The 25,987-nt window shown below is 34.0% G+C and overlaps 1 protein-coding gene across 3 annotated transcripts in view; it reads right to left on the reverse strand.

Moving 5' to 3' along the window:
• LOC132750638 (macrophage mannose receptor 1-like) overlaps positions 1–25,987 on the reverse strand; it is a 43,076-nt gene that overhangs the window by 12,763 nt on the left and 4,326 nt on the right. For 2 of the 3 annotated variants that reach the window (XM_060740649.1, XM_060740648.1), the window contains exons 2-14: positions 21,616–21,733; positions 21,148–21,227; positions 17,933–18,014; positions 15,715–15,930; positions 15,214–15,293; positions 14,796–14,847; positions 13,388–13,414; positions 12,712–12,791; positions 11,947–12,028; positions 5,261–5,476; positions 4,499–4,636; positions 3,762–3,851; positions 635–754 (exon numbers count right to left, since the gene is read on the reverse strand). In XM_060740649.1, the coding sequence (XP_060596632.1) occupies positions 635–754; positions 3,762–3,851; positions 4,499–4,636; positions 5,261–5,476; positions 11,947–12,028; positions 12,712–12,791; positions 13,388–13,414; positions 14,796–14,847; positions 15,214–15,293; positions 15,715–15,930; positions 17,933–18,014; positions 21,148–21,227; positions 21,616–21,679 (1,327 nt within the window). In that variant the 5' untranslated portion in view covers positions 21,680–21,733. The remainder of the gene's footprint in view (positions 1–634; positions 755–3,761; positions 3,852–4,498; positions 4,637–5,260; positions 5,477–11,946; positions 12,029–12,711; positions 12,792–13,387; positions 13,415–14,795; positions 14,848–15,213; positions 15,294–15,714; positions 15,931–17,932; positions 18,015–21,147; positions 21,228–21,615; positions 21,734–25,987) is intronic. The other variant, XM_060740650.1, reaches the window with a different exon arrangement.

Below are 25,987 nucleotides of genomic sequence, written 5' to 3' on the forward strand. Positions count from 1 at the left end.
TATGAGAACACTTTTGAATTTATAATGACAGTCATACATGGCAACCACAGTTATTTGACCTTGGTTTCGTTAAATACGAAAGTGATCAAATTAGACACAGTGTCAATGTCAGATACAGGATATTTATGCAATTTTAATAACATTTTGTGCAAAACACTATGTTTTACAACATTGCACTTTTATATCTAATTATAAAAAAGGTCAATATGTAGAGTATAACTATGGGCAAGTATTGCCCTTTGACCACTGAACTTTGACCCAAAGACTTGGTTATTACGTCTAATGATTGGCATCACTTGTCAAAGTGGTGATAACTAAAATATAGATATTCATAATCAAATATTTAATGCATGTAGAAGATAATAGTTCAGACAAATTCTTGACATATCATTGACCTTGTCAAGTTGACCTTGCATATATATTACCTTGATAATGCTGGAACCACTAAGTGTCATAATTGTAGACGTTTTACACATAATATGTTCATTTAAAACTACAAAGTTGTGCATTATCGCAATCATAATCTAACTTATGACATCAGAATGTGACCTTGACCTACGCCACACGGACCTAAAATTTACAAGAGACAAAGGCAGGAAAACAGCAAAATTATAATGCAAAACGAAAAACTTACAACTGTCATCTCCAACTGTAGTGGGCATTGTAAATTCAATATCTATTGTAGGTATAAAAACTGTGCCTGTAGTAATTCCATCTATAGTAGGCACTGGGCCTCCAATGGTAGGCGGTCCACCTATGACATGTACAACGTTATATATTAGATCTTCTAAAAAACATTATGATTGACACTAAAAATAATCAATGAAAGTTTGTTTTTAAATGTTCTTGCCCTACATATATGTATATGATGTTAGAGGGAAAGATAAAGTTACATATATATAAGCATACTTTCAAAAATGTAGTGCATACAAGAAAGATTTGTCAATGTACTCTGTAACAAGAAAATTACAAATAAACTGCAAAAATCCGCAGTGAAGTGAAACATTATATATAGATAAGTGTTAAACTTGATCAATCTTAATAGTTTTAACAATTCATAGTGAATTGTAACAATGTCTTATATTACATTTGGTATATTATTTAATATGTATTTTGTAGTGTTTTTTTTTTTTTAATTTTTTTTTTTAGTTATATAAATGTTTTAGGTCATGTAAATATTTTGTTAAAAAATTAATTTGTGACGACATTTATATGTTACACAATACAATACAAGCGAGTTTTTATGCACGTGTAAAATGACTGCTAAGGAATGGTCAGTTGTGCAGTGCATACCGAATAAAATGCTACCTAGACGAATGCGCAGTTGTTGAAATTCAAAGTGAAGTGTTACGGCACGAAAATTCAATTACGTCCGTACTAGTAGTACTCGTTTTGTACTGTAACAGGACGGGTACGCTTCAGTCTATGTCGTAATATGCCATGTGTCTAATTTATATATAGGCATGCAGTGTTGCTCGTAATAGTTTATTATTATGCCTTGAAAATAGATTAATTATATCCCGATTATACGATACATAAACTTTTAATAAGCAAGTGACCACTGATAAAACATAACATTTGGGCATCAATGTAATATTAACACATTAATTAAAGGCACCAGACACATTACCAAATTTAACCAAAATAAAACAGCACACGTGTGACCTCGCTTTACAATATAAAAGGCGGCTATTTAAGTTTTTTTAAACTAGAACTGTGTCAGCACGGCACTATCCAAGTCATCCCAAAAGAAAAATACAAAACTTAATAATACACTTCTATAAAACGAATCTGTTTTCTACTGTCTAATAGTCAACGAATTAATCGCCATACTATAATGCGGGTTTGCATCTGTGGAACCCGGCCAAAAATGTAAATAAAAATGTTTTGCAGCGAAGCAAGAAATTTAAAATTGGCCATGAAGTATAAAGCTGATGAATGTGAATATTTCTATGAACTAAGTCTTGTTCATGTCATACCGCAGTAAATCATGCGTCTTATTCAAAATCATCTAAAAATGAAAAAACTTTATACATGTATCATGCATGGGTGTCATGATAATGCTCTACAATATTGACATGCAATTAACACTAGATCTGCCACTGTCATGGCGTCCCCGCATACCACTTTGTCATATTCAACAGTGGCCATTTAGAACGCAAGGACAACCTCCCTGCCAAATCTGAGGTTACTAAGCCAGTGCTAAGTTATATATTCTACATGCTTCAAATGTGAAAATGTCAAAATCAATACACTGCGGACAGCAATTCTTAAGCAACTGAGGGAAAAGGGTTTTTTTTAAAGTCAAGGTCCCTGTGACCTTGACATTTGACTCAGTGACCTCAAAATCAATAGGGGTCACCTTATGGTCATGATCAATCTCCATGCCAAATATGAAGACTGTGGGTCAAAGGAATCTAAAGTTATCGGGCCGAAAAGCTTTTTTAGTCAAAGCCCCTGTGACCTTGACATTTGACCCAGGGACCTTAAAATCAATGAGGGTCACATACTAATCATGACTTACCTCCATGCCAAATATGAAGACTGTGGGTTAGAGGAAACTAAAGTTATCGGGCCGAAAAGCTTTTTTAGTCAAAGCCCCTGTGACCTTGACCTTTGACCCAGTGTCCTCAAAATCAATAGGGGTCATCTACTAATCATGACTAACCACCATGCCAAATATGAAGACTGTGGGTCAAAGCATTCTTAAGTTATTGGGCGGACAAACTTTTTTGAATTCAAAGTCCCTGTGACCTTGACTTTTGACCCAGTGACCTCAAAATCATAAGGGGTCATCTACTAGTCATGTCTTACCTCTATGCCAAATATGAAGACTGTGGGTCAAAGGAATCTGATGTTATTGGGCGGACAAGGAAAAACCGACGGACGGCCGGACAGACGACGGACAAGCTGATTCCAGTATACCCCCTTACAACTTTGTTGTCGGGGGGTATAATAAAGATATGTTTTACTACAAACATGCAAAAATGGAGAAAATAAATCTGCAGCCCATATACTCTATTGTTACAAGTACTGAGAGGTTACTTTATTATTGAAACAAAGTTTAAATGGTGACATTTTTCTGCCAAATAATTGAAGACTTTTTATTGTACAGTAACACCCCACATGCTTGCAATTCTCGAGAGTAGAGATTATTTTCACAAGTATTCTTTCGTCTATGTATATATCAGTGCTTTAAACTTAATTAAAGTCTCATCGATACATAATAACATATAAAATAGTAAAATTACATAATTTGAGAAGAGAAAAGTAGTTTGTGTACGGCCATTCTATTTTGAATTACACAAGACAATGAATAGCAATATTATAATGTAAGGGAGACAACTCTCCAGGTTCACACTTCACTGATTTCCAATAAACACTGCAGGGTTACCGCTCGTACATATTGCAACGAAAATGATCTTGTTTTTGTTTGTTTGCTTGTTTAATTTTACGCCTTTTCCCAACAGTATTTCAGTCATATAGACGGGTAGTTTCCTAACCATCGTTCCTGGAGAGTTACACCAGTACTAGACTACATTCCTCCGCGCTAAACTACCAAAGCATCTTCCGGGGATCAAACCCACGCCAGAGAGGTAACTGGATTAGAAGTCATCGACTCTAACCCCTCGACCACGGAAGCGGTCCAAAATGATCTTGTAAATCACCAAACTCACCACAGTGATTACCTCCCTTGGCAGACTGATAAGGGGAGATCACTGCGTAGAATATTGGTAAATCACATTAACCTGACTTATTACCTCCAGGTGACTCTGTCTCAGGTGTGTAACTATCAGTTGTTGTTGTTGTTGTTGTTGTGGTTTCATCACAGAAGTTAGAACCTTTAAAAACTGTAAGTTAAAACACATATTTTTCATCAACGAGCAAAACAGAAAGAAAATGTCAACCAAGATCTTTATTGTACATCAAATTGAAAGAAATGAATTATGGCATACGGTTGCTGAGACATTAAACTTAAAACTTCATCCAACATATTTCCATGACAATGTTTATTTTTCAATGTTTTTATCTGATTTCAATTTTATTTGATTCCTAGACCTTTTTAGAACTTATATGTACTTGAGACGTACTTGTTTTTAATCTGAATTGCTGTTTAGATGATAATTAGAGGAAACTAATTTTCGCTAACTGGGAAACCCCTGTATGTAGTACAACTACATTTCAAACACATTTATAACATCTTAAAGTTGTCAAATCTACATGGCATAGCATTCTCCGAACTTCGATATATTTGGTGTAAAGTTTTCAAAATATATAAAAAATGACAACCGTTTACCTTTGTTGACACCTACTTTTAGCCGGAAGTAGCAATAGAGTGATAGCTCTATCGTTTACCAGGCGTAAAAATGGCATGTGATTATGCGATAAAAATACATACGGTGTCACATAGACTAGAGAAGTGCCAAACTTGTTAATCAGCTCGCCCCTAGATTTATTTTTTTAACTGAAGTCTATGACATTACCCCCCAAAAAATACCTTCGTCATAATTTACAGTAAAGCTTGGAGGCTTTGTTATTTGTTGTATTTTTGGAAACATTTCATCTTCAATGAGAGCATTTTGTAAATCGCTGTCCTTGATCGTTTCTTCAATAAGTGATAAATGTGTTTTTGGTACTGAAAAAAAAATAAAAATTATTGATATAATATATAATACTAGAAATAGTTACATCAACAATGATAATTATTTCGTAGAATTGAAATCTACCCCGCTGTATTAGACAACTCACTTGATAACATTACAGTTACTTGGCATTATCAGAGATGCAGATAAAATCTCTGTAAGTCACGTGCTTCAAGTAATGGTTGAAAGTTAAAAACAAAGCCGATTCAGACAGAAGAGCACGTTTAACGAACCAAAAGAGATTACCAGAGATGGTTCTGATTTTATCGACAACGGACAATTAATCATTCTGTTTTATGTTTCGAAGAACGAAGCAAATTACTGGGACAGAAATTATCCTGTTAAAATGTTGTGTTTTAAATCGGTAAATTTAAATCTTAAGGTATAAACGGTTCCTTTAAGTTCATAAGCTGTTTGTTCGTGACAGTATCACCAGTTTATATCTTAATGTAGATGTACTCAATATAAAAATGTGTCCTGTATCTTTAGTATCGGAATTTCAAGAATTGGACCATTAATGTCAACATACATTGTCATCAGAGCATAACTACCCGACAGTGTATATAGTCCATAGGTCAGCCGGCGTATGAATGTATAACTAAATGTAACTCACATACCTTTCTGACATATGAATGGCCCCTTTGTCTCCGTACAACCAGTATGTGAATTCCACATATAATGATATTTATGGAGATAATCAACGCATCCCTTAATGGTTCCCGGTAAACCAGGCGCCCATTTTGTGAAATTAAGCGGGGAACCATCAACCCAACGATACTCGCCATGTTTGTGATCGTATTTGGCCCCGATCCAAACGTAAACGTAATTGGCAGCTGTAACAAAATAAAAAAATAGCTCCATGTAAGCACAGGTGGCTTATCACGTGACATTTTTTATGTTAAAGCTGCGGTCTCACTTACATCCCGGTAGGGTAGATTCCTGGTACATGTCCGGGGTGATCCGGGAACTGCCGGGGTACGACCGGGAACAACCGATGTACATCCGTGACTCTACCTGCAACGTCCGGGATGATCCAAGAACATCCGGCATTCGACCCCGGATGGAATAAATGTTTAGTATCACCGGGGTGATCTCGAAAGGTATAGCTTTGCCAGCTTCATCCTTAGCTCTGCCGGGAACGACCAGGGTTACACCGGGGTAGATCCGTTGTTCTGCCGACACAAACCGGGTATGATCCTGGGGGTGAGCCGATAGAGCTACGGTAGAGCCCTAGGTGAATGCCGGCAGAGCCTCGTTGAATGCCAAAACAGCGCCGATGAATGCCGACATAACCCTAGAGGATGACAATGAAGCTACGGTTAATCCAGTAACAGCCCCGGCAAAGTCCGGTTCATTTCAAAAGAATCACATTGCACTTGTTTGCATTTAAACCCTTCCCCATTTCCCTTCGGAAAATTATTCAGAAAATCGTCATGAATTACTTACCAAATAGGATAAAATATCATTTAAAAATATGTATCAACATCATCATTTTTGTGCGTTTTCAATCCACCGAGGTTCTACCGGGGCTCTGGCGGGATCGTCCTGTGCCCTGCCGCTGCTCTGCCTGGATCGACTGGGGCTGTGCCTGGGTCAAACGGAGCTCTGCCGGCGTCATCCGGAAAGACCGGGGAAGCCACGGCATGAACCGTAGCTTCTTCAGGGCTCGCCTGGATTGTCCGGGGCGCATGCTGGCTGTTAGTGTGCTGCCGGGCTTAGTGTGAGCGCAAATATTATTTCACCTCGGATCGTTCCGGATCACTCCAGTAACTTACCGGGTTGGTCCTGGGCTCTGCCGAGAGTAAGTGAAACCGCAGCTTGATATTGGATCACTGCTACTATTTTGTCCTTATCTTTCAATATTTAATAATAAACATATATCCCATATTCCAAGTATTTATTTTAGCTTAGCTTTTTTCAGGTTATGCTTGCAGAAATTTTCCATTCGGTAAAACATGTATATTGATAAAAAACTATGAAACTAATTGACAAAATTACAAGAGCTACGGTGGAAAAATGTGTGCCCTCAAAATTGAAAACTATTTACCAGGAACTTGGTATATCTTTTTATTATTCAAATATTGAAAGATGTAACGAAACAAGAAAAACAAAGATAGAAAAACAAGAACCGGTTGAACCGTGCGATGCTCCCCGAGTAGATTTTGGACACAGAAAAGTATACCTCTTGAAGTGTCAAAGATATGTCCCTGACAAAGTTCAAAGTGTAACTAGAACTGTGCGAGACTGATGTGTCGCCTTGTGAGCAAAAAAGTTTAGGAGAAATGGACTGGACAAATATGAAATATAAAAATTAACAAAGGGCAATAACTCAAAAAATAAAAAGTGCAAAGTAGCAATTCTAGTGCACTGTACTTCTTATCAATAAGATTTATCATCCTATGAAGTTTCAAGTCCATAGCTTTTATAATTTATGAGAAATGTTCTGGACAAAAATAAAGTATGAAAATTAATAAAGGGTAATAACTCAAAAATAAGAGGTGCAGGGTACCGGTTCTTGTACACTGCACTTCTTCTTAATGAGATCTATCATCCTATGAAGTTTAAAGACCATAGCTTTTATACTTTAGGAGAAATGGCCTAGATAAAAAAGTATAAAAATAAACAAAGGGCAATAACTCAAAAAATAAGAAATGCAGAGTACTGATTCTTGTGCACTGCACATTTTCCTAATAAGATCTATCATTCTATGAAGTTTCAAGTCAAAGGCCTTTATACTTTAGGAGAAATGGTCTAGACAAAAATAAAGTATGAAAATTAACAAAGGGCAATAACACAAAAAGTAAGAAATGCAGAATACCGGTTCTTGTGCACTGCACTTTTTCTTAATGAGATCTATCATCCTATGAAGTTTAAAGACCATAGCTTTTATACTTTAGGAGAAATGGCCCGGACAAAAATAAAGTATGAAAATTACCAAAGAGCAATAACTCAACAAGAACGTGTTTGTTAATGCCCCCGGCTCAGATTCTTGTCAGTAGCTATATTTCAAAAAATTTATTTTTTATTTTATTTTACCCATTCACTCAGTTATGGACAGAAAAAACGCCAAAAAATTGTAAACACAAGTTAAATAGCTTGACAAAGTCCTGGCATTTTGTAATTGTGAAAAATATAAGTTGCCAAGTCATTGCTCTGACTTGTGAAGTTGAAAAATATTCAACTTCATGCAAGTTATCTTCCTACCAAATATGAAATACATCTGTCATTAAATATAGGCTGTATGGGCAAAAGTGTAAAAATCTATTTTGAGCACTGGTGACCTTGACCAAACTGACCCCTAACTCTATCCAAAAGAAGAATACCATGTAAGTTATCTTCCTACCAAATATGAAATACAGCTGTCAATAAATAAAGGCTGTATGGGCAAATGTGTAAAAATATATTTTTAGCACTGGTGACCTTGACCCAACTGACCCCTTACTCCATCCAAAGGAAGAATACCATGTAAGTTATCTTCCTACCAAATATGAAATACAACTGTCAATAAATAAAGGCTGTATGGGCAAATGTGTAAAAATCTATTTTTAGCACAAGTGACCTTGACCAACTGATCCCTACCCCAATCAAAAGGAAGAATACCATGCAAGTTATCTTCCTACCAAATATGAAATACATCTGTCAATGAATAAAAGCTGTATGGGCAAAAGTGTAAAAATCTATTTTTAGCACAAGTGACCTTGACCCAACTGACCCCTTACTCCATCCAAAGGAAGAATACCATGCAAGTTATCTTCCTACCAAATATGAAATACATCTGTCATTAAATAAAGGTTGTATGGGCAAAAGTGTAAAAATCTATTTTGAGCACTGGTGACCTTGACCAAACTGACCCCTAACTCTATCCAAAAGAAGAATGCCATGTAAGTTATCTTTCTACCAAATATAAAATATATATGTCACTTAATAAAGGCTGTATGAGCAAATGTGTAAAAATCTATTTTTAGCACTGGTGACCTTGACCCAACTGACCACTAACTCCATCAAAGTTTATGTTTCTATCAATTATAAATAACATCTGTCTATAGAATAAGGTCAATACACCTGTAAAAATGTAAAAATCTATTTTTAACATTGGTGACCTTGACATTGGTAACATTGACCTTGACCCAAATGACCCCTTACTACACCCAAAAGAAGGAGGACCTACCTTGGCATGTTTGTATTAAACTAAGAAATCAACTAAAAAATAAAGGCTGTATTAGCAAAAATGTTTATATTTATTTTTTAAACCAGTGACCTTGACCTTGACCCTAGAGACCGCTTACTCCACAAAAAATTAGAGGACCATCAAAGGTACCCACCTACTAAATATGAAAGATATCATTAAAGAAATTAAGCAATTAGGAGAAATTTAAGATAAATCCAACTTGCCGAAATAGGTTAACCAGACAAGGCCCTATTTTCAAAGTGAAAAAAGGGAAATATTGATGACACAGTTATATAACTTGGCAATATCATGTACTTTGTATTGATAAGTAAGTGTGGAAATTATAAAGCCATTAGTATAGATAGAACTTAAGATATTTCCAACTTGCCGTTTTAGGTTAACCATTGTTCATTTTCTAAGTGCTGGAAAGGGCAATAACTTGGTAAATATGAAAGCCAGAGTTATGTTACTTGCCAAGATCATGTACTTTGTATTGATTAGTAAGTGTGTAAACTTAGAAGCCATTGGTACAGGTAGAACTTAAGAAAAATCCAACTTGCCGTTCTAGGTTAACCTCGTACGGACAGACGGACGGACGGACGGATCAATTACTATATGCCCGGGGGCATAAAAATAAGAAATGCAGAGTATCGGTTCTTGTGCACAGCACGTCTTCCTAATGAGATCTATCATCCTATAAAGATTCAAGTCAATAGCTTTTATACTTTAGAAGACATGGCCAAGACAAAAATAAAGTATGAAAATTAACAAAGGGCAATAACTCAAAAAATAAGAAATGCAGAGTACCGGTTATTGTGCACTGCACTTTTTCTTAATGAGATATATCATCCTATGAATTTTCAAGTCCATGTCTTTTATTCTTTAGGAGAAATGATCTGGACAAAATAAAGTATATAAATGAAGAAAGGGCAATAACTCAAAAATAAGAAATGCAGAGTACCAGCTCTTGTGCACTGCTCTTCTTCTTAATGAGATCTATCATCCTATGACGTTTCAAGTCAATAGCTTTTATACTTTAGGAGAAATGACCTGGACAAAAATAAAGTTTGAAAATTAACAAAGGGCAATAACTCAAAAAATAAGAAATGCAGAGTACCGGTTCTTGTGCACTGTACTTTTTCTTAATGAGATATATCATCCTATGAAGTTATAAGTCCGTGTCTTTTATACTTTAGGAGAAATGGCCTGGACAAAAAAGTATGAAAATTAACAATGGGCAATAACTCAAAAATAAGAAATGCAGAGTATCGGTTCTTGCACTGCACTTCGTATCATTATAAGAAGCATGCATACCAAGTTTGAAGTTTATCCCGACATATAATGACTGACATATGCTCCGGACAAGCTTAAAGGGACGCCGACAACGACGCCGCCGACAAAAGTTACCCCTATATGTCGCCTTTTTCAAGGCGACACAAGAATGAACATTGGGCAATAACTCCAAAATTAGGCGCCTCTATTTAATGAGATCAATCTACATACAAACCTCTTATGGCTTCAGAGCTATGTCTTGGACAAAGTTCAAAGTGAAATAAATACCAAGGGCAATAACTCCAAAATTAGGCAAGACAGAGTTATAGCTCTTTTGCACTGCACTTCTATTTAATTGGAGCTATCTACCAATAAAAGTTCATGTTGATATCTCTTATAGTTTTAGAGTTATGTCCCGGACAAAGTTCAAAGTATAAAAGTAAACAAAAAGCAAAAACTCAAAAATTATAAGGCAAGATAGAGTAATGGTTCTTTGGCGATGCACTATCACCCTCTGAAATCTATCTACCTACAAAGTTTAATGTTGATATCTCTTATAGTTCTATAGTTATGTCCAGGACAAAGTTCAAAGTGTGAAAAATAAACAAAAGGCAATAATTCCAAAATTAGGCAAGGCAGTGTAACGGTTCTTGTGCACTGCACATCTACTTAATGAGATCTATCTCCCTACAAAGTTTCATGTTGATACCTCTTGTTGATATAAAGTTTTGTTCCGGACAATAATAGCGAACGGACGGACGCACAAAGCGGCGGCCATATGCTCTCCTTTCGGGGAGCATAACAATTAACGGTGACCTAATGTTACCGTTAATAAATGTCATGTTGCCGCATGCCCTGGAGCTATACTTAGACAATTCAGACAAAAGGTATCTTTTTTCACAAAATGCCTGCATAAATGCAACCATCGATAAAGATAAATGCAACCTTCGATATGTGGCATAAATATTTATATCTTTGTACAAGATGAAAGATTGTAAACTTATCTTTCAATAGGATGTGCCGTGTTTTTATGACGTATTTTGTAGTGTGTAATTTTTATAATTTATTACCGTATGTTTGTTTACTAATGTACCAAATCTTAAAAATATTATTATGTACTAGTTCCAATTTATTTTCCCCAAGTAACTAGCAAATATTCAAACTTAATCATCTGAGGCAAAGACGTGGATAAATAAAGTTTATCTTTGTTATTACCGTCAACCAAGCCGTCATGGAAAACATTCTACACCAAGATGTCACAAATTTAATACATATAATAACGCTATTTAGTTCACAGCTGCAAAATTTATATCTGATTCGGTTAGCTCCTCGTCAAATGAGCCGTATCATGACAAAAACCAACATAATGGGTTTGCGACAAGCATGGATCCAGACCAGCCTGCGCATCCGCGCAGTCTGATCAGGATCCATGCTGTTCGCTATCAGTTTCTCTTCTTGTTATATGGTCGCAAACCCATTATGTTGGTTTTGTCATGCCATGGCTCAATTATATCGTTGTGACAGCAACGTAATCGTTCAACTAAATTCAGAATTGTACTCAACAAAGTACAATTACCCAATTAAACAAAACCGTGCTAATGACGGCTTACGTTCAGTACAGAATAATTAAAAATGATTTTTTTAAAATCAGTGTTGTCAAAGAAAATCAAAATCTAAACATAATTTTTTTATTAAGACTGCTTACATTTCTTTAAGAAAATCAATTAAGTATGTTCTTATTTGTGAAAACCTGGAACAAGTATAAGCTTGTTTTCTTGATTGATAATCTTCATAAAGGCAAATTTCATATTTATTTATGCCAGTAAACTACTAGTTACAGTCTAGATTCAGGAATATACTCACCTGCAATTTTCCGTTGTATGTATTCATGTTCCTGTTCATTTTCGACAATGACCAAACTTCCGTGTAGATCTCGGCAATAACTCTGTTTATATCACACAAAAAATAAATCCGTATTAAAATTCAAACAACTCTTGTTAATTACTTAACTTACAAACTATAAGCAATAAATTTCCAGCGTTTACGCCACGTGATGTTCCAATAGAAATAATTATTACATCCAATTTATTCAATTTAGCCTCATTTTCATTTTACTATTAAACACGATTTCATCTCTAATTTATATTGTATTCCAACTAGCCTCGTTTATATACAGACTAAAAAAGCGCCGAGCCTCGTTTTCAATTTTCGAGTAAAAAAATCTATATCAAATCTATATGGTACTCGAAGTTACAAAGTTCTGTGGGAAATTTAAAAATTGATGACGTGAAATTATCTAGTGTTGGATTATTACACGGCATCACAACCTATATTGGCGATACATGTTCAGTATCATAGAATGTACACTATTTTATCTGTTGAAGTTTTATTTACAATGGAAGGTTTTAGAAACCATATGGTGACATTTTCTATCAAGTATTTGTAAGAAAAAAATACACATTGATAGTAACGCGAATATAGTCGTAAAAAAATGGCGTATAAACGCGAATCAAAAGGCGTTAAAATACGTTATAAGTAAAAAGACACAATACGTAGACCTTCTTAACGTTTTTCATAAAATCAGAACTGAACATGCGTACAAAAACATTAATGTATACTTAACCTTACCTCAGCGTCCTCCCAGTCACGAGATTGATCAGCAAATTTGTAACATTTGTTCTCAAATTTCTCCCATCCAATATCACACTCTGTTTAAGTACATAACAAGAGATGTTTTTAAGACTGCGCGCTAGACTATTCTCAATGCTTGACTGTAAGAAAATGGGCATATCTCTGTAAAATGATGGCCCAGAGTTATGAGACAAGTGCCTAACATGTGCGATAATCACAGGACACGGATGTTTGAAATTTTGGGCCATTTCATTCACTAGTTCTAGATACCAACTTGTACACAATTACTTAACCAAAGTGTGATGGCAACGCTGTCGCCGGGGTAAGTACAATAGCACTTTCTACTCTTGAAATAGTCAAGCTCAAAATTTACGTTTTATAATTAAATCTTGAATAATCAAAATAAGATCAACTGATTTTATGTTACAGAAAACATCTTGACTAATACGAGGCATTTTGGTCATGACCAAAGTACGGCAAAAACCGGTCCCTGAGTTGAGAGGCAGGACACAATAACCACATTGAAACGACTCCCCTCTAATACACATTTACTTAAAAGCAGAATATGGATAGAATATTTTTAAAATTTTTAAAATAAAGACTAAATATCAGTGAAAAGATGCTTAGTTTTAAAATTTGCGATATTATACAGAATTCAAGCAAAGTTAAATACCTTTTTCACAGATGTATGCCACTTCCTCTGAAAAATAAACGAAATTACATACATGCACATACATACACATTACAAAATATTAACAAGATTGCTTTTTTATTTATGTAAAAAGGCCATGTAACATAAATCAACAAAGACTATTGAGAATAAATATTATAAGCGTTCAAGTGAGGAATATTATCATTAGGCTCTTATCGGTTTTAGATAACCTGACCCAATACAATGTATTTCAGCGCATATATATTAGAACTCTTAACAATATATTACTCTTTGTCGCTAATGTAGAGCCAGGCTGGCCTGAACAGCCTCGCAGTATTACCAGTTTTTATGTTAATGGTAAGTCATTTATTGCATTTTAATATTGAAATCCCTGAACGTTTTAATGAACTGTTTCAAACTTTAAAAGACTGGGCAATATACATTATTGCAGGTTATGGGTTAATCACCAAGATGCGGAAACTCCTTCCAATTTCTTTTGCCTTCAAATTAAGCTACACGATTAGAAGTCATATAACGCATTGTTAAAATGTTCATAATAGCTTTGTATCTTCTTACATGCATTTTTGGGTGTTGAATACAAATAAAGATTTATTGTTTAAGTTTGAAAATTTAGACCACAGTATTTTTTTGTAACGAAATATCATGTACATAGTCAAACGTATTCTGAAAGTATTGATTTCAGTGTTGGCCAAATACCCAATAGTAAGATTAATATCAATATTGCGCGAATAATTTCATTTAGTAATAGAATCATAAATATTATACTATCAGTTCTTATTTTTCACCTTAAAGATGTATAAAATATAACAAATGAACTTTCAGCGGTTTGCCGACGTTATGTTCCGAAAGAAATCATTATCGGATACAACCTTTCCAATGAAACCTAGTTTTCATTTCTATGGTTCAACATCCCTATCATATGCATATCACACCCTTGTATCATAGTTTGGAGACTTTTCTGTTGAAAAAGTGTCAGAGTTAAATCGTATACATATACATGCACAGTGCGGTAACTGGAATGCAGGTATCAGTTACCCGCACTCCAGATAATGCCCGTTGATTGGTTCATTTTTGCCGGGGTTTACTTATTGTGACGGCAGAGAAAGGGAAAGGGGCAGAAATATCATATTCAAAGGCTCGTTCATTGGTTCATTTTTTCTGGGGTTTCATATTATGACAACAGGGAACGTGCTGTCATGTTTGACTATGATACAAAAGAGAAAGAACACCAAAACACTCGGCAATCTGATTTATACTCGGGGGCTACGCCCCCTCGTACAAATCAGATAGCCTCGTGTTTCGGTGCTCTTTCTATTACATATAGCCTTCTTTCCACAATATATAAAAGGCTCTATATCATCCGCGACCCCATTAAAGACAAAATTGTATAAAAGATTCACTCAGATACCTTTCTCATTTTCTGTTCTGGTCAGGACAGCTCCATGGTCCTCACAATCTGCCTATATCTCACATGAAATATAAATATATTCAAACGTACATCTTGTCATTTTATAAAAATGGTCTTTGTTAGAATATGATCACATGCCAATAAAATACATCGTCATAATTTCAGCAATCTCTTGCGCATATTAGCTTTTTGTATTCAATTTATTTTATAATGTGTGAGGGACGAACGACAACCCTGCTCGGAGATTCTATTTTCAAGAATTCAAGCAAAACTTGACACTTATTACTGGTCTAGTCTAATACATGTATTTATGTCATTTGGCAGTTTATCATGTACATTTAATAAATAGTTATAGAGAATAAAGTTCTATAATTAAATCAAATCGTTACTTATAGATTAAAATTTTAAGTCCACAAACCTTTAACTCGACTAAACTACTGCTGGGTTCTGGTGTATGCACGCATTTGTGGTCTTTCAATTGCCAACCTTCACCGCAGCCTAGTATATATATGTAAAGTTGCATATAAATAATTATTTTGTTTTATTAATGCAACGAAACAAGTTTTGTTCAAAGAAAGCATAGTATTCAACAAATACAAAAAAAAACCCAAATGCTCAAAAGGCATAAAAAGGCTACTTCAATTGATACGAAGGTTATGAATGTTGTAGTTTATTATGTAATTGAGACAAAGTAATAGATGTGAATGTTTCAAATAACAAACAAGAATAACATTACATGTTTCGAAAGTGGTTCGACATTTGCAGTGAGAACAACAACCTATCTCAGATGGTAAACATTGTCTAGTTTATCAAGTAGCTAAAATGTGAAGAAAAAAGTTCTAAAGTGTCCAATTTGAGAGAAAAAAAGCTAATATCGAATACATGTAAATATATATATCAAAACATATTTCGCAGTTACCCTTTTCACAAATAAAACGCCCCCTTGTGTTTATACAGTCACAGTGGGAGTTCCACTGGTAGTTGTATTTATGTAGGTAGTCAACACACCCTCGGCTGCCGTCGGGTTCGCCAGGAGCCCATCCATTAAAGTTCATTTCCGAACCATCTATCCATAAGTGCTTTTGGCGGAGTCTACTATATTTTGCGCCAATCCATACGTAATGCAAATGCATTTCTAAAAGTAAATGTACACTATTACTTAGTCAATAACAATAACACTGACAAAACAGGTTAATTACACAAGCGAAACCCCAGGTGCACACATTCACATGCTGAGCAACATTCCTGTAACATTTCATGACTCTTGGTCAAATACCTTTTTAACTATGTGCGACACAAAATTGAAAATTACAAACTTTTACTACGTCAAGAGCAAGAACTCTGACAAAACAAAATAAATCCACAAGCGAAAGCCCAGGTGCATAACTTCACATGCTGAGACTCTTGTTCAAATACGTTTTTTTAGCTTTGTGCGATTGAAGTTGAAAATTGCAATTTTTAACTAAGTCAAGGGCAATAATTCAACAAAACTAAAAGAAATCAGACGCAAATACTCAAGTGCATAACTACGCATGCTGACCAACATTCCTGTAAATTTTCACTACTTTAGGTCAAAAAACTTTTCAAGCTACGAGTGACACAACATGAGAACTGACGGAAGAACGGACGGACAAACAAGGGTTAATCTACATCTAATCTAAAATATAGGGGGGCACAAAAATACAGAATTTCTATTGTTTTTTCAAATATTTAAAGAATGTGTCCATTGTTGACCAATATACTTTAACTTCACTGGAACATATATTAAAATATTATGCTTTTTTGGTACTTACATGGAATGCATTTTTTAAAGTAAACTATAACATATACATAATATAATTCCTTTTTTCTTTCAACTGGAAAATATATAGAATAAAATTCCTTTGACGGACAATGTCATTTAGAGGTCAATGTAACAACTAAATTATTTAACATGTTCTTTTGGCTCTTTTGTCCACATATAAATCCAATCCGTACATAAATAACATAATTACGACAACCTAACCAAAATTAAATCATTCGACCTTGACGGAAAATACAAGGTCAGGGTTTAGTCAACCGTTAAGAAGGTCTTGTCCAAAAGGTTATTTTGTCCAAGTATGAAGATAATCCATTGATAAATTACAAAGTTTAAGCCAATTTAAGCAATAATAACTGAACATTCAATAATTAGAAAATCAAGGTCAATATCATACACGAGTCAAGGTCCGTTAATTTGAGTTTGATATTAATACATTTTTAAACCATCTGACCTAAAAGATAATGTGACTAAATATGAAGTCAATCCATAAATAAAATAACAAAGTTATTGCCAGTTACAGAATAAAACAAGAGAATTTCATATATTTGACATTGATGGTCAGGTTTGATTAAAGATCAAGGTCATATCTAAATTATACAATGTGTTTGTTTGGAAGCAAATTTTCTTTTGTCCAAGTATAAATCAAATCCGTAGATGAATAATTCAATTATGACAATTTAACCAAATTCAATCATATGAACATGACGGTTAAGGTCATTTATAACTATAACTCAGTCAAAGTCAGTTTAACATTTAAGGTCTTGTCCAACAGTTTTTTAGTCAATTATAACAAAAATTAGTGAAATTTCAATAATTTAACCTTCAAGGTCAAGGTCATAAATCAGCAAAGATCAATGTGGTTTTGGTGTCCCGAAAAAATGTTGCATCGGAATACCAAGCCAAACCATTTATCTATAACAAAACTGTAGTTAGTTTCAGCATAAATTTTAGAATTTCAATAACTTGACCTTTAAGGTCAAGGTCATTTATGAGTGATGGTCAAGGTGTGTCTAATTATCTTAAAGGTATATCCTAGAAGATTATTATTTTAAAGTTTGAAGTAAGTACATTTAGAAACAAAAACCAGCAAACAATCAAGCACAATTTAAACATTTAACCCTAAATGGTCAAGGACATTTATGAAAGAAGGACAAGGTTAGTGTGGTCTACTAGAATGTCCTTTCCCAAATGTTGTTGTGGCCAAGTATAAAGGCAATACGCTAAGAGCTTAAATAGCTATGATTAAGTTTGAAGTTTGCGGACGGCAATGGCAACATCAACGGGAACGCCGCCATGACTTTAGTCAAGCTAAAAATGATAAAAAAGATTGCTTTACCTGAAATTCTTGTCCTGATGTATTCATGTTCTTGTTCGTTATCAACTTTTAACAACTGTGCCCCATTATTGTCACAATATTTCTTCATTTTGTAAATAAAAAAGAGAAAAGTTATGTACATATATATCCAGCCATACCGAGTAATTGGACTGAAGTGCAGAAAAATATGTACATGTAGGTACGTCTTGTTTTCATTTTACAGTTTAAGTAACCCATATACTGTCTAGGTCGTATACTGTCTTTCCAACTAAACTTACTGATGCCAATTCGTATATTATTTAAAGTGATAATACTGGTCAACTATATGAAAAGGCACATGTTAAAAATTTATACTATTATACAGTCACTTGTTTCAATTATACGACATATACAGACAAATATCTTCAAAACATTATTTAAGGTCAAAAGCCCATGGAACTGGATGAATTAATTTTGTGTACTTTTACAATTGGCAACATTATACGTTATCAGTCTGTGCACATGTAAACCGCACTTTTTGAAAAACTTACTTCAAATCCGAAGCAGTGCTAGTAAAGCGACTTGGGAGTTAGAAACCATAACTAGGAACCATAACCGCCCAATAATAGAAAACCAACCTAACATATTTAAGATGATTTTGTCTTTATCATATCTCAGTACTTAACTATTGTATTATATGTGTAACAGGTTTGACTCGCTTTGAATTTTGAACACTCCATTATTTCATATATTTCAATATCAAAATATAAATTTAAAATGAGCTACGTATCTATAGGATGTCGACCGAGTACAATGTCTACCTACGCGTTTTCGGTGTCACATTAAATTCGTAACAAAGATTTTGTCCTGAACAGAATGACCGATGTACGAGAATGTGCCGTTCTACTATTGGCTCGATAACATATGACATTCTATCCCAAGCACAAAAATGACTTTTATTTAACACAGAGCACATACAGGTGAACGCTTTTATCAACATTCTTCTTTTATGAGGAAAAAAATTTGATTTTTGGATCTGATTTCAAACCACCTGCCCCTCGCCGCTGTGGGTCCGAATACTACCCAGCGACTTTGGATTATTTCATCTGACATAGTCTGAGGAACGTCGGTGGTTCTACTTAAGTGACCAGTCATGCTTAAAGTAAAAACAGGAGAGGGGCACATGTGGTCTTCCTTCACAAGTTAAGCTGGAAAGTCAACATTTGACCTATGCAGTATTGGTTCGAAGAAAATCTTAGCAAAAAACTTTGATTTCATCTTTAAAAAAGATATAATTGCAAGTTTAGAATATGAACTTATAAAGTACTTAATATCATTTTTCACTATGGACATATATAAAATATACTTTACTTTGTTGTATACGTTATAATAACCAAACCCTTGCTTCGACAGTGTAGGGGGGTAATCAGCAATATTTTCACTGTTTTGACACACCGGTTGAAGTTTGTTTGTGTTTTAAAAAACACAGGATAAAGCCTAATCCGGAGCGAGGGGCGTTTACCAGAGCTTTACTTTACCAATGTGATTGATCCCGCGGGTGGGAATTTAACTACATGTATTAATTGTGGGTACATTCGGTGGCTGCGGTTTTAACTGTCGGTGCATATAGCCTAGATCAAATAGACGTCATTTGAACCATAACGATGCTTTCCACATATTGATTCGATACTAAGTTTAGGTACATTTTTTCACATAGCGTAAACTTATTAGAGTATTAGTATTAGAGCCTTTAACATATCATAGATTATGTCATTTAAATTGTCGGAACAATTATGCTATAATAACTATCACATTTTTATAGACATTAACTTCAATTGTCTATTTTGTCATATCAATATATATTGTGAACGTATTTAATGCCGGACAACAAAATTACCACAAAAAGATGTTTAAACAGTTATATTACTTGACTGTCAAGAACTTTTATTATTGTAAAATAAGTTGGCATGTCATTGATTCTTGATGAAGTTAAACGTACCAGGTGATAAAAAGAAATTAACAAATAACTGAGGAAAATGGATGGCACGATTATTCATAACTTGGTAATATCATTCGGACATTATAAAGCCATTAGTATAGATTAGTAATTGTGTAAAGACATTGACCAGTACAGGTAGAACTTATGATAAATCCAACTTGCCGGTTTAGGTTAGCCTTGTTCAAATAGACAGACGAACAGACGGACGGTTCAATTACTACATGAAGGGGGGGGGGTATAAAAAATAATGCAATTTAATATCTAGTAATCTTCGTCGATAGGCTGCCCAAAACCTTGGAATAATTGCTAAACGCACTCATTTAACATGGTTTCATTTTCATTTTTTATTTACATGACTTTTTAACTTTTATTGTTCTGCATGTTTATCTTTTTACCTGTTTCATATGACTGGGTCTATCTGACAAGACCATCAATAATCAAAATAAGCACGCGCATAAAAAAGACCTCCTAACGGATATTTTTAACAAGTCTATCCGAAAATGGACATGTCACGGACAATAGGGGAGTGTATTAAAAATAGCATCGAAACTGGAGGTTATCTTATTTGTACAAGGGGGCTTCCCAGATTGCCGAGTGTTTTGATGTTCTTTCTCTTTTGTATCATAGTCAAACATATAATCAGGCTCTAATCTGTTGTTGTATCATAGTTTGGGGACCTTTCTGTTGAAAATATGTCAGAGTTAAATCGTTTACATATACATGCACAGTGCGTTAATTTGAATGCAGGTATTAGTTACCTGCACACCAGAGCATGCCCATTGATTGGCTCATTTTTGCTTCGGTTTATTTATTATGACGGCAGAGAAACGGAAAGCGACAGAAATATCAGATTCAGATCCTCGTTCATTAAATACTTTTTTTCTGGGGTTTTATATTGTGACAACAGGGAACGTACTTTTATGTTTGACTATGATACAAAAGAGAAAGAACATCAAAACACTCGGCAATCTGATTAATACTCGGAGGCTACGCCCCCTCGTACAAATAAGATAACCTCGTCTTTCGATGTTCTTTCTATTACTTAGAGCCTGATCATATTAAACGGCCGTACGGCTCATCTGGCTCTATGTTGTATATACTAGAGGTATATTGTTAATCACTTTTGGTCCGAGGTATGAGCTTATGTGGGATATAGCAGGTAGAAATGATATACAGCAGAAGGGAGGAATGAGTATATGATGATGAATCAAGATTTTATTTCATATAAAGAAGGATCGCACGAAACATAGTTACTTACCCTAGCATCTTCCCAAACGAGAAATTTCTCTGAGATCAAATAGCATTTGTCATTCCACCATTCCCAGCCATCTTCGCATTCTGTAATACAAAATGTAAAACATGTTCATACATAACAACATTTTTATCATAGAGCCACATATCATGTAATCACGTGGCATCTTTATGACAAACAAAATGGTGTCTGATCAGAAAAAAACAATAGTCTATATTGGAATCTTAACCGATGCATAAATATAATGTTATATAATTATTTAAGTTTAAATTTATTCGCAATTTGTGTTGATAAACATATAAAAATTAGTTGTTTTACAATGAGAACCAAATGATAGAATATTCGCTCATGAAAAATACACTGTTGTGAGAAGTGATTGGTCACATTTGCACCACGAACCCTCACTAGCTTACATATAACAAATATATTTGTATGTATTTTTTCAGTTCATATAATGTTACTTGCAGTACTTACGTTCCGTCTGTGTGAAAACAATCGCCAAATAAAAACACAATCCTAGTAAACCGAGGGTAGTCATCGGTAATAAGCAACTGATTGTTTACTGGCAGAATGTTAATAAGCTTTTATTTATCTAAAACAAACAAAACATAATTAGTCACATATTAATGAATGAATGAACGAACGAACGAACGAACGAACCAACCAACCAACCAACTCATTCATTCATTCATTCATTCATTTATTCATTCATTCATTCATTCATTCATTTCCAATTCAATCATTTCCAAATCATGTGTTCATCAATTCATACATCTAGCGTATGCAACATTAATAAACTAATAAATATATGACCGTTTACAATAGAACAAGAGCCATGTCAACATGACCATCCCCCGCCGAATGTGTTTGCTCATTGGAAGAATGTATATGTAGTAGAGCAGAATAATTCCATTTTAAGAGGTCTTTTGGTAATGAAAACTGATCGCTATAGTGATTACAGATTTGAAACCTATGTGAATACTGATGGCTGAAAATAACAAAAAAAATAATGCAGGGTAGGTTATCATTCTTGTGTGCTGCATCCCTCCTCAGTAAAATCTATCCACCTATGAAGTTTCAAGTTGATACCTCAAATACTTTTTGAGAAAGAATTGAATTGAAAGATTAAGTATGAAAAATAACAAAGGGCAATAACTCAAAAATTATAAAAGGTAGAGTTATCATTCTTGTGCACTGCACACCTCCTGAGTTAGATCTATGCACCTATGAAGTTTCATAATGATATCTCAAAGGCCTTTTGAGTTATGCTCTGGACAAAAATTAATTTTGAAAAATAACAAAAGGGCAATAACTAAACAATTATGCAGGGTAGAGTTATAATTCTTGTGCACTGCACTCTTCCTCAATGAGATCCATCCACCTATGAAGTTTCAAGTTGATACCTCAAATACTTTTTGAGAAAGAATTGAATTGAAAGATTAAGTATGAAAAATAACAAAGGGCAATAACTCAAAAATTATAAAAGGTAGAGTTATCATTCTTGTGCACTGCACACCTCCTGAGTTAGATCTATGCACCTATGAAGTTTCATAATGATATCTCAAAGGCCTTTTGAGTTATGCTCTGGACAAAAATTAATTTTGAAAAATAACAAAAGGGCAATAACTAAACAATTATGCAGGGTAGAGTTATAATTCTTGTGCACTGCACTCTTCCTCAATGAGATCCATCCACCTATGAAGTTTCAAGTTGATACCTCAAATACTTTTTGAGATAAGCTCCGGACAAAATAGTATGAAAAAGAACAAAGGGCAATAACTCAAAAAATGCACAGGGAAGAGTTATCATTCTTGTGTACAGCATTCCTCCTCAATAAAATCTATCCACCTATGGCATTTCATGTTGACATCTCAAACACTTTTGAGTTATGCTCCACTCGGGTGAAAAATTAAGTATGAAAAATAACAAAAGGCAATAACTCAAAAATTATGAAAGGTAGAGTTATCATTCTTGTGCACTGCACACCTCCTGAGTGAGATCTATACACCTATGAGTTTCATTTTGATATCTCAAAGGCCTTTTGAGTTATGCTCTGGACAAAAATTAATTTTGAAAAATAACAAAGGGCAATAACTCAAAAATTATGCAGGGTAGAGTTATCATTCTTGTACACTGCACTCTTCCTCAATGAGATCCATCCACCTATGAAGTTTCAAGTTGATACCTCAAATACTTTTGAGATAAGCTCTGGACAAAATAGCATGAAAAAGAACAAAGGGCAATAACTCAAAAATTGGTTAGGGAAGAGTTATCATTCTTGCGCACAACATTCCTCCTCAATAAGATCCATCCACCTATGACATTTCATGTTGATATCTCAAACACTTTTTTGAGTTATGCTCCACTCAGGTGAAAAATTAAGTATGAAAAATAACAAAGGGCAATAACTCAAAAATTATGAAAGGTAGAGTTATCATTCTTGTGCACTGCATACCTCCTGAGTGAGATCTATGCACCTATGAAGTTTCATGTTGATATCTCATAGGCTTTTGGAGTTATGCTCTGGACAAAAATCAATTTTGAAAAATAACAAAGGGCAATAACTCAAAAATTATGCAGGGTAGAGTTATCATTCTTGTGCATTGCACTCCTCCTCAATGAGGTCTATCCACCTATGAAGTTTCAAGTTGATAACTCAAATACTTTTAGAGATATGCTCCGGACAAAAATGTCGGACGGAAGGACGGACGGACGTTCTCACAGGACAGTAATTATGTGGCTACTCTATTGTTCTCTCTATTGTTCTTTTTAGCCACGCAAAAGAAAATAGCCACATAAAAGCATTACGGAATGAATGACATCAAAGAGAAAGAACAGTTACCTATTGTCCCTCTAGTCACATAATTACTCTCCTGTGAGTGCGGAAAGTCGGACGGACGGACGGACGGAGGCTATTTCTATATCCCCCGCCGATAATTAAAGGATGCAGTTGAAACCAAAGGGAAATAATCAGTTGTATCGGTATAATTTATATTGGTTGAAATTTGTAGAGGTGATTTCCCTTGCTTATTGTATGTGTGTTTTATGCGCCGTTTTTCGTAAAAGGCAGACATTTTTTTATTTGTTGATATATTTGTTAATTCTATAAAGAATTGTGGATTTAGAATTTAGATATTGTTTAAGTGAGTTACAAATGAGCTGTGTGTCTGGAGTTTATTTAAAGAAGATATAAATGTATATTGTACATGATTACAATTGTTTACAATGCATTTAATAATGGAAGCAAATCTAAAGTTAATATATATTTGCGATAATTAATTTAACTGTAGTTCTCTATTGTGCACATGGTTTTGCACATGGTTTTGCAGTATGTTGCAGTAACAGCACACATGACTGAAAGAATATGTTGTGAAAGTGTTGTCATTCGAACCCAATCTACGATTAGTATGTTTAAATGTACATGTCATAATATTGTTTTTTCCTTTGTATAAGTTTTACTCTAGTCATTTAATCAGTTAATAGGTTACTGGATTAAATAATCAAATATAAATGGAAAAAAAATACTCGGATCATTCATTTATTAATTTAGAATTAATTATATTATGTAATGATTAATAGAACAGAACATACACTTTATTTCTTGGTTTAAGCATGAAGAGCTCATCACCATATTAAAGTGACATTAGGCCCATCCAAGGGTATATAGTATGTGAACGAGTAAAGATCAAAATAAGTTTTCATTTTGCCATCATAATTTCTTTTAATTTAATAATTAAGTTCGCATAAACAATAAATAACGCACAGATCCAAACGACATTTCTGTACATATCCATTAGAATTATCTCTAACGCTTAGTTTAAAAAAAGAGTGGAGCAGTCTTTTTAAATTTTAGGCAGATTTATAATTTTAACCTTAACATTTTCCAGTATCAACTGTTGGTCAAACACCATTTTAACAGTCAATCTTTTAAAATATATCGTCAATTCAATTCAACTTGACTATGAAAATATGACCATAATGTCACTTTAAATATACAAATACAACATATATCACATAAATTAGGCATGACTTGCAAAATAATGGTTTATGAAACTTGAGAATGTTTAATGAGATCAGAAATTACTTAAAAGGCATATGAATACATGCATATATCTTTACCCATTATCAAATTGAGCTACAATACAATTTCTTTTATGTTTGTAAAATTTTGGAAATGCATATCAATAGAATCCACAAAAAAACTAGCAGTTTTAATAAAAAAAAAGTGATTGTGACAAATCAAGGGGAATAACTTATGTAAACATTACATAACAGGTATTTTAGCATTTACCTCCCTTTGATAATTCATGATGATAAATGAATATATTTACTGATTTCATAAAGAAAAAAAACACAAAACCTAAAAAAGCGAACCAAACAAAACTGAATTAGAACAAAACTAGACTTAATTATAAAGATTATTTTTGTCAAAATATTTCATCATGGTATTTTGTTGAGTGTTGGAAAACAGACAGACGCGCAACTATATATTTTATTTGAGAAGATACAATTATAAATAAATAAAAAAATATATATGTACATTATCATATTCACATATAACTTAACAAATCTAGGTGATGAATATACAATGCGTATCTAACAGTGACAATGATCTTATTTTTAGTGTTTTTTTTTAAATATTTTTTCAAAAAAAAAAAAAAAAAAAAAAACAGAGAAAGAGAGCAAAGCTTAAACGTCAGTATATTATAACAAACTATCCTCAATTTAAAAGCTTAAAAGCTTTATCACAGTATATATCTAAATTTTGCAGGGTTTTTTTGCGTACAATTTGCATTTAATGAAATGAATTTAAACATACTTGTGTTGCAATAGTATCTTGGAATGT

Source organism: Ruditapes philippinarum, unplaced genomic scaffold, assembly GCF_026571515.1.
Source record: "Ruditapes philippinarum isolate M1 unplaced genomic scaffold, ASM2657151v2 ctg3811_1_1_1_1, whole genome shotgun sequence".
NCBI classification, from domain to species: Eukaryota; Metazoa; Mollusca; class Bivalvia; order Venerida; family Veneridae; genus Ruditapes; species Ruditapes philippinarum.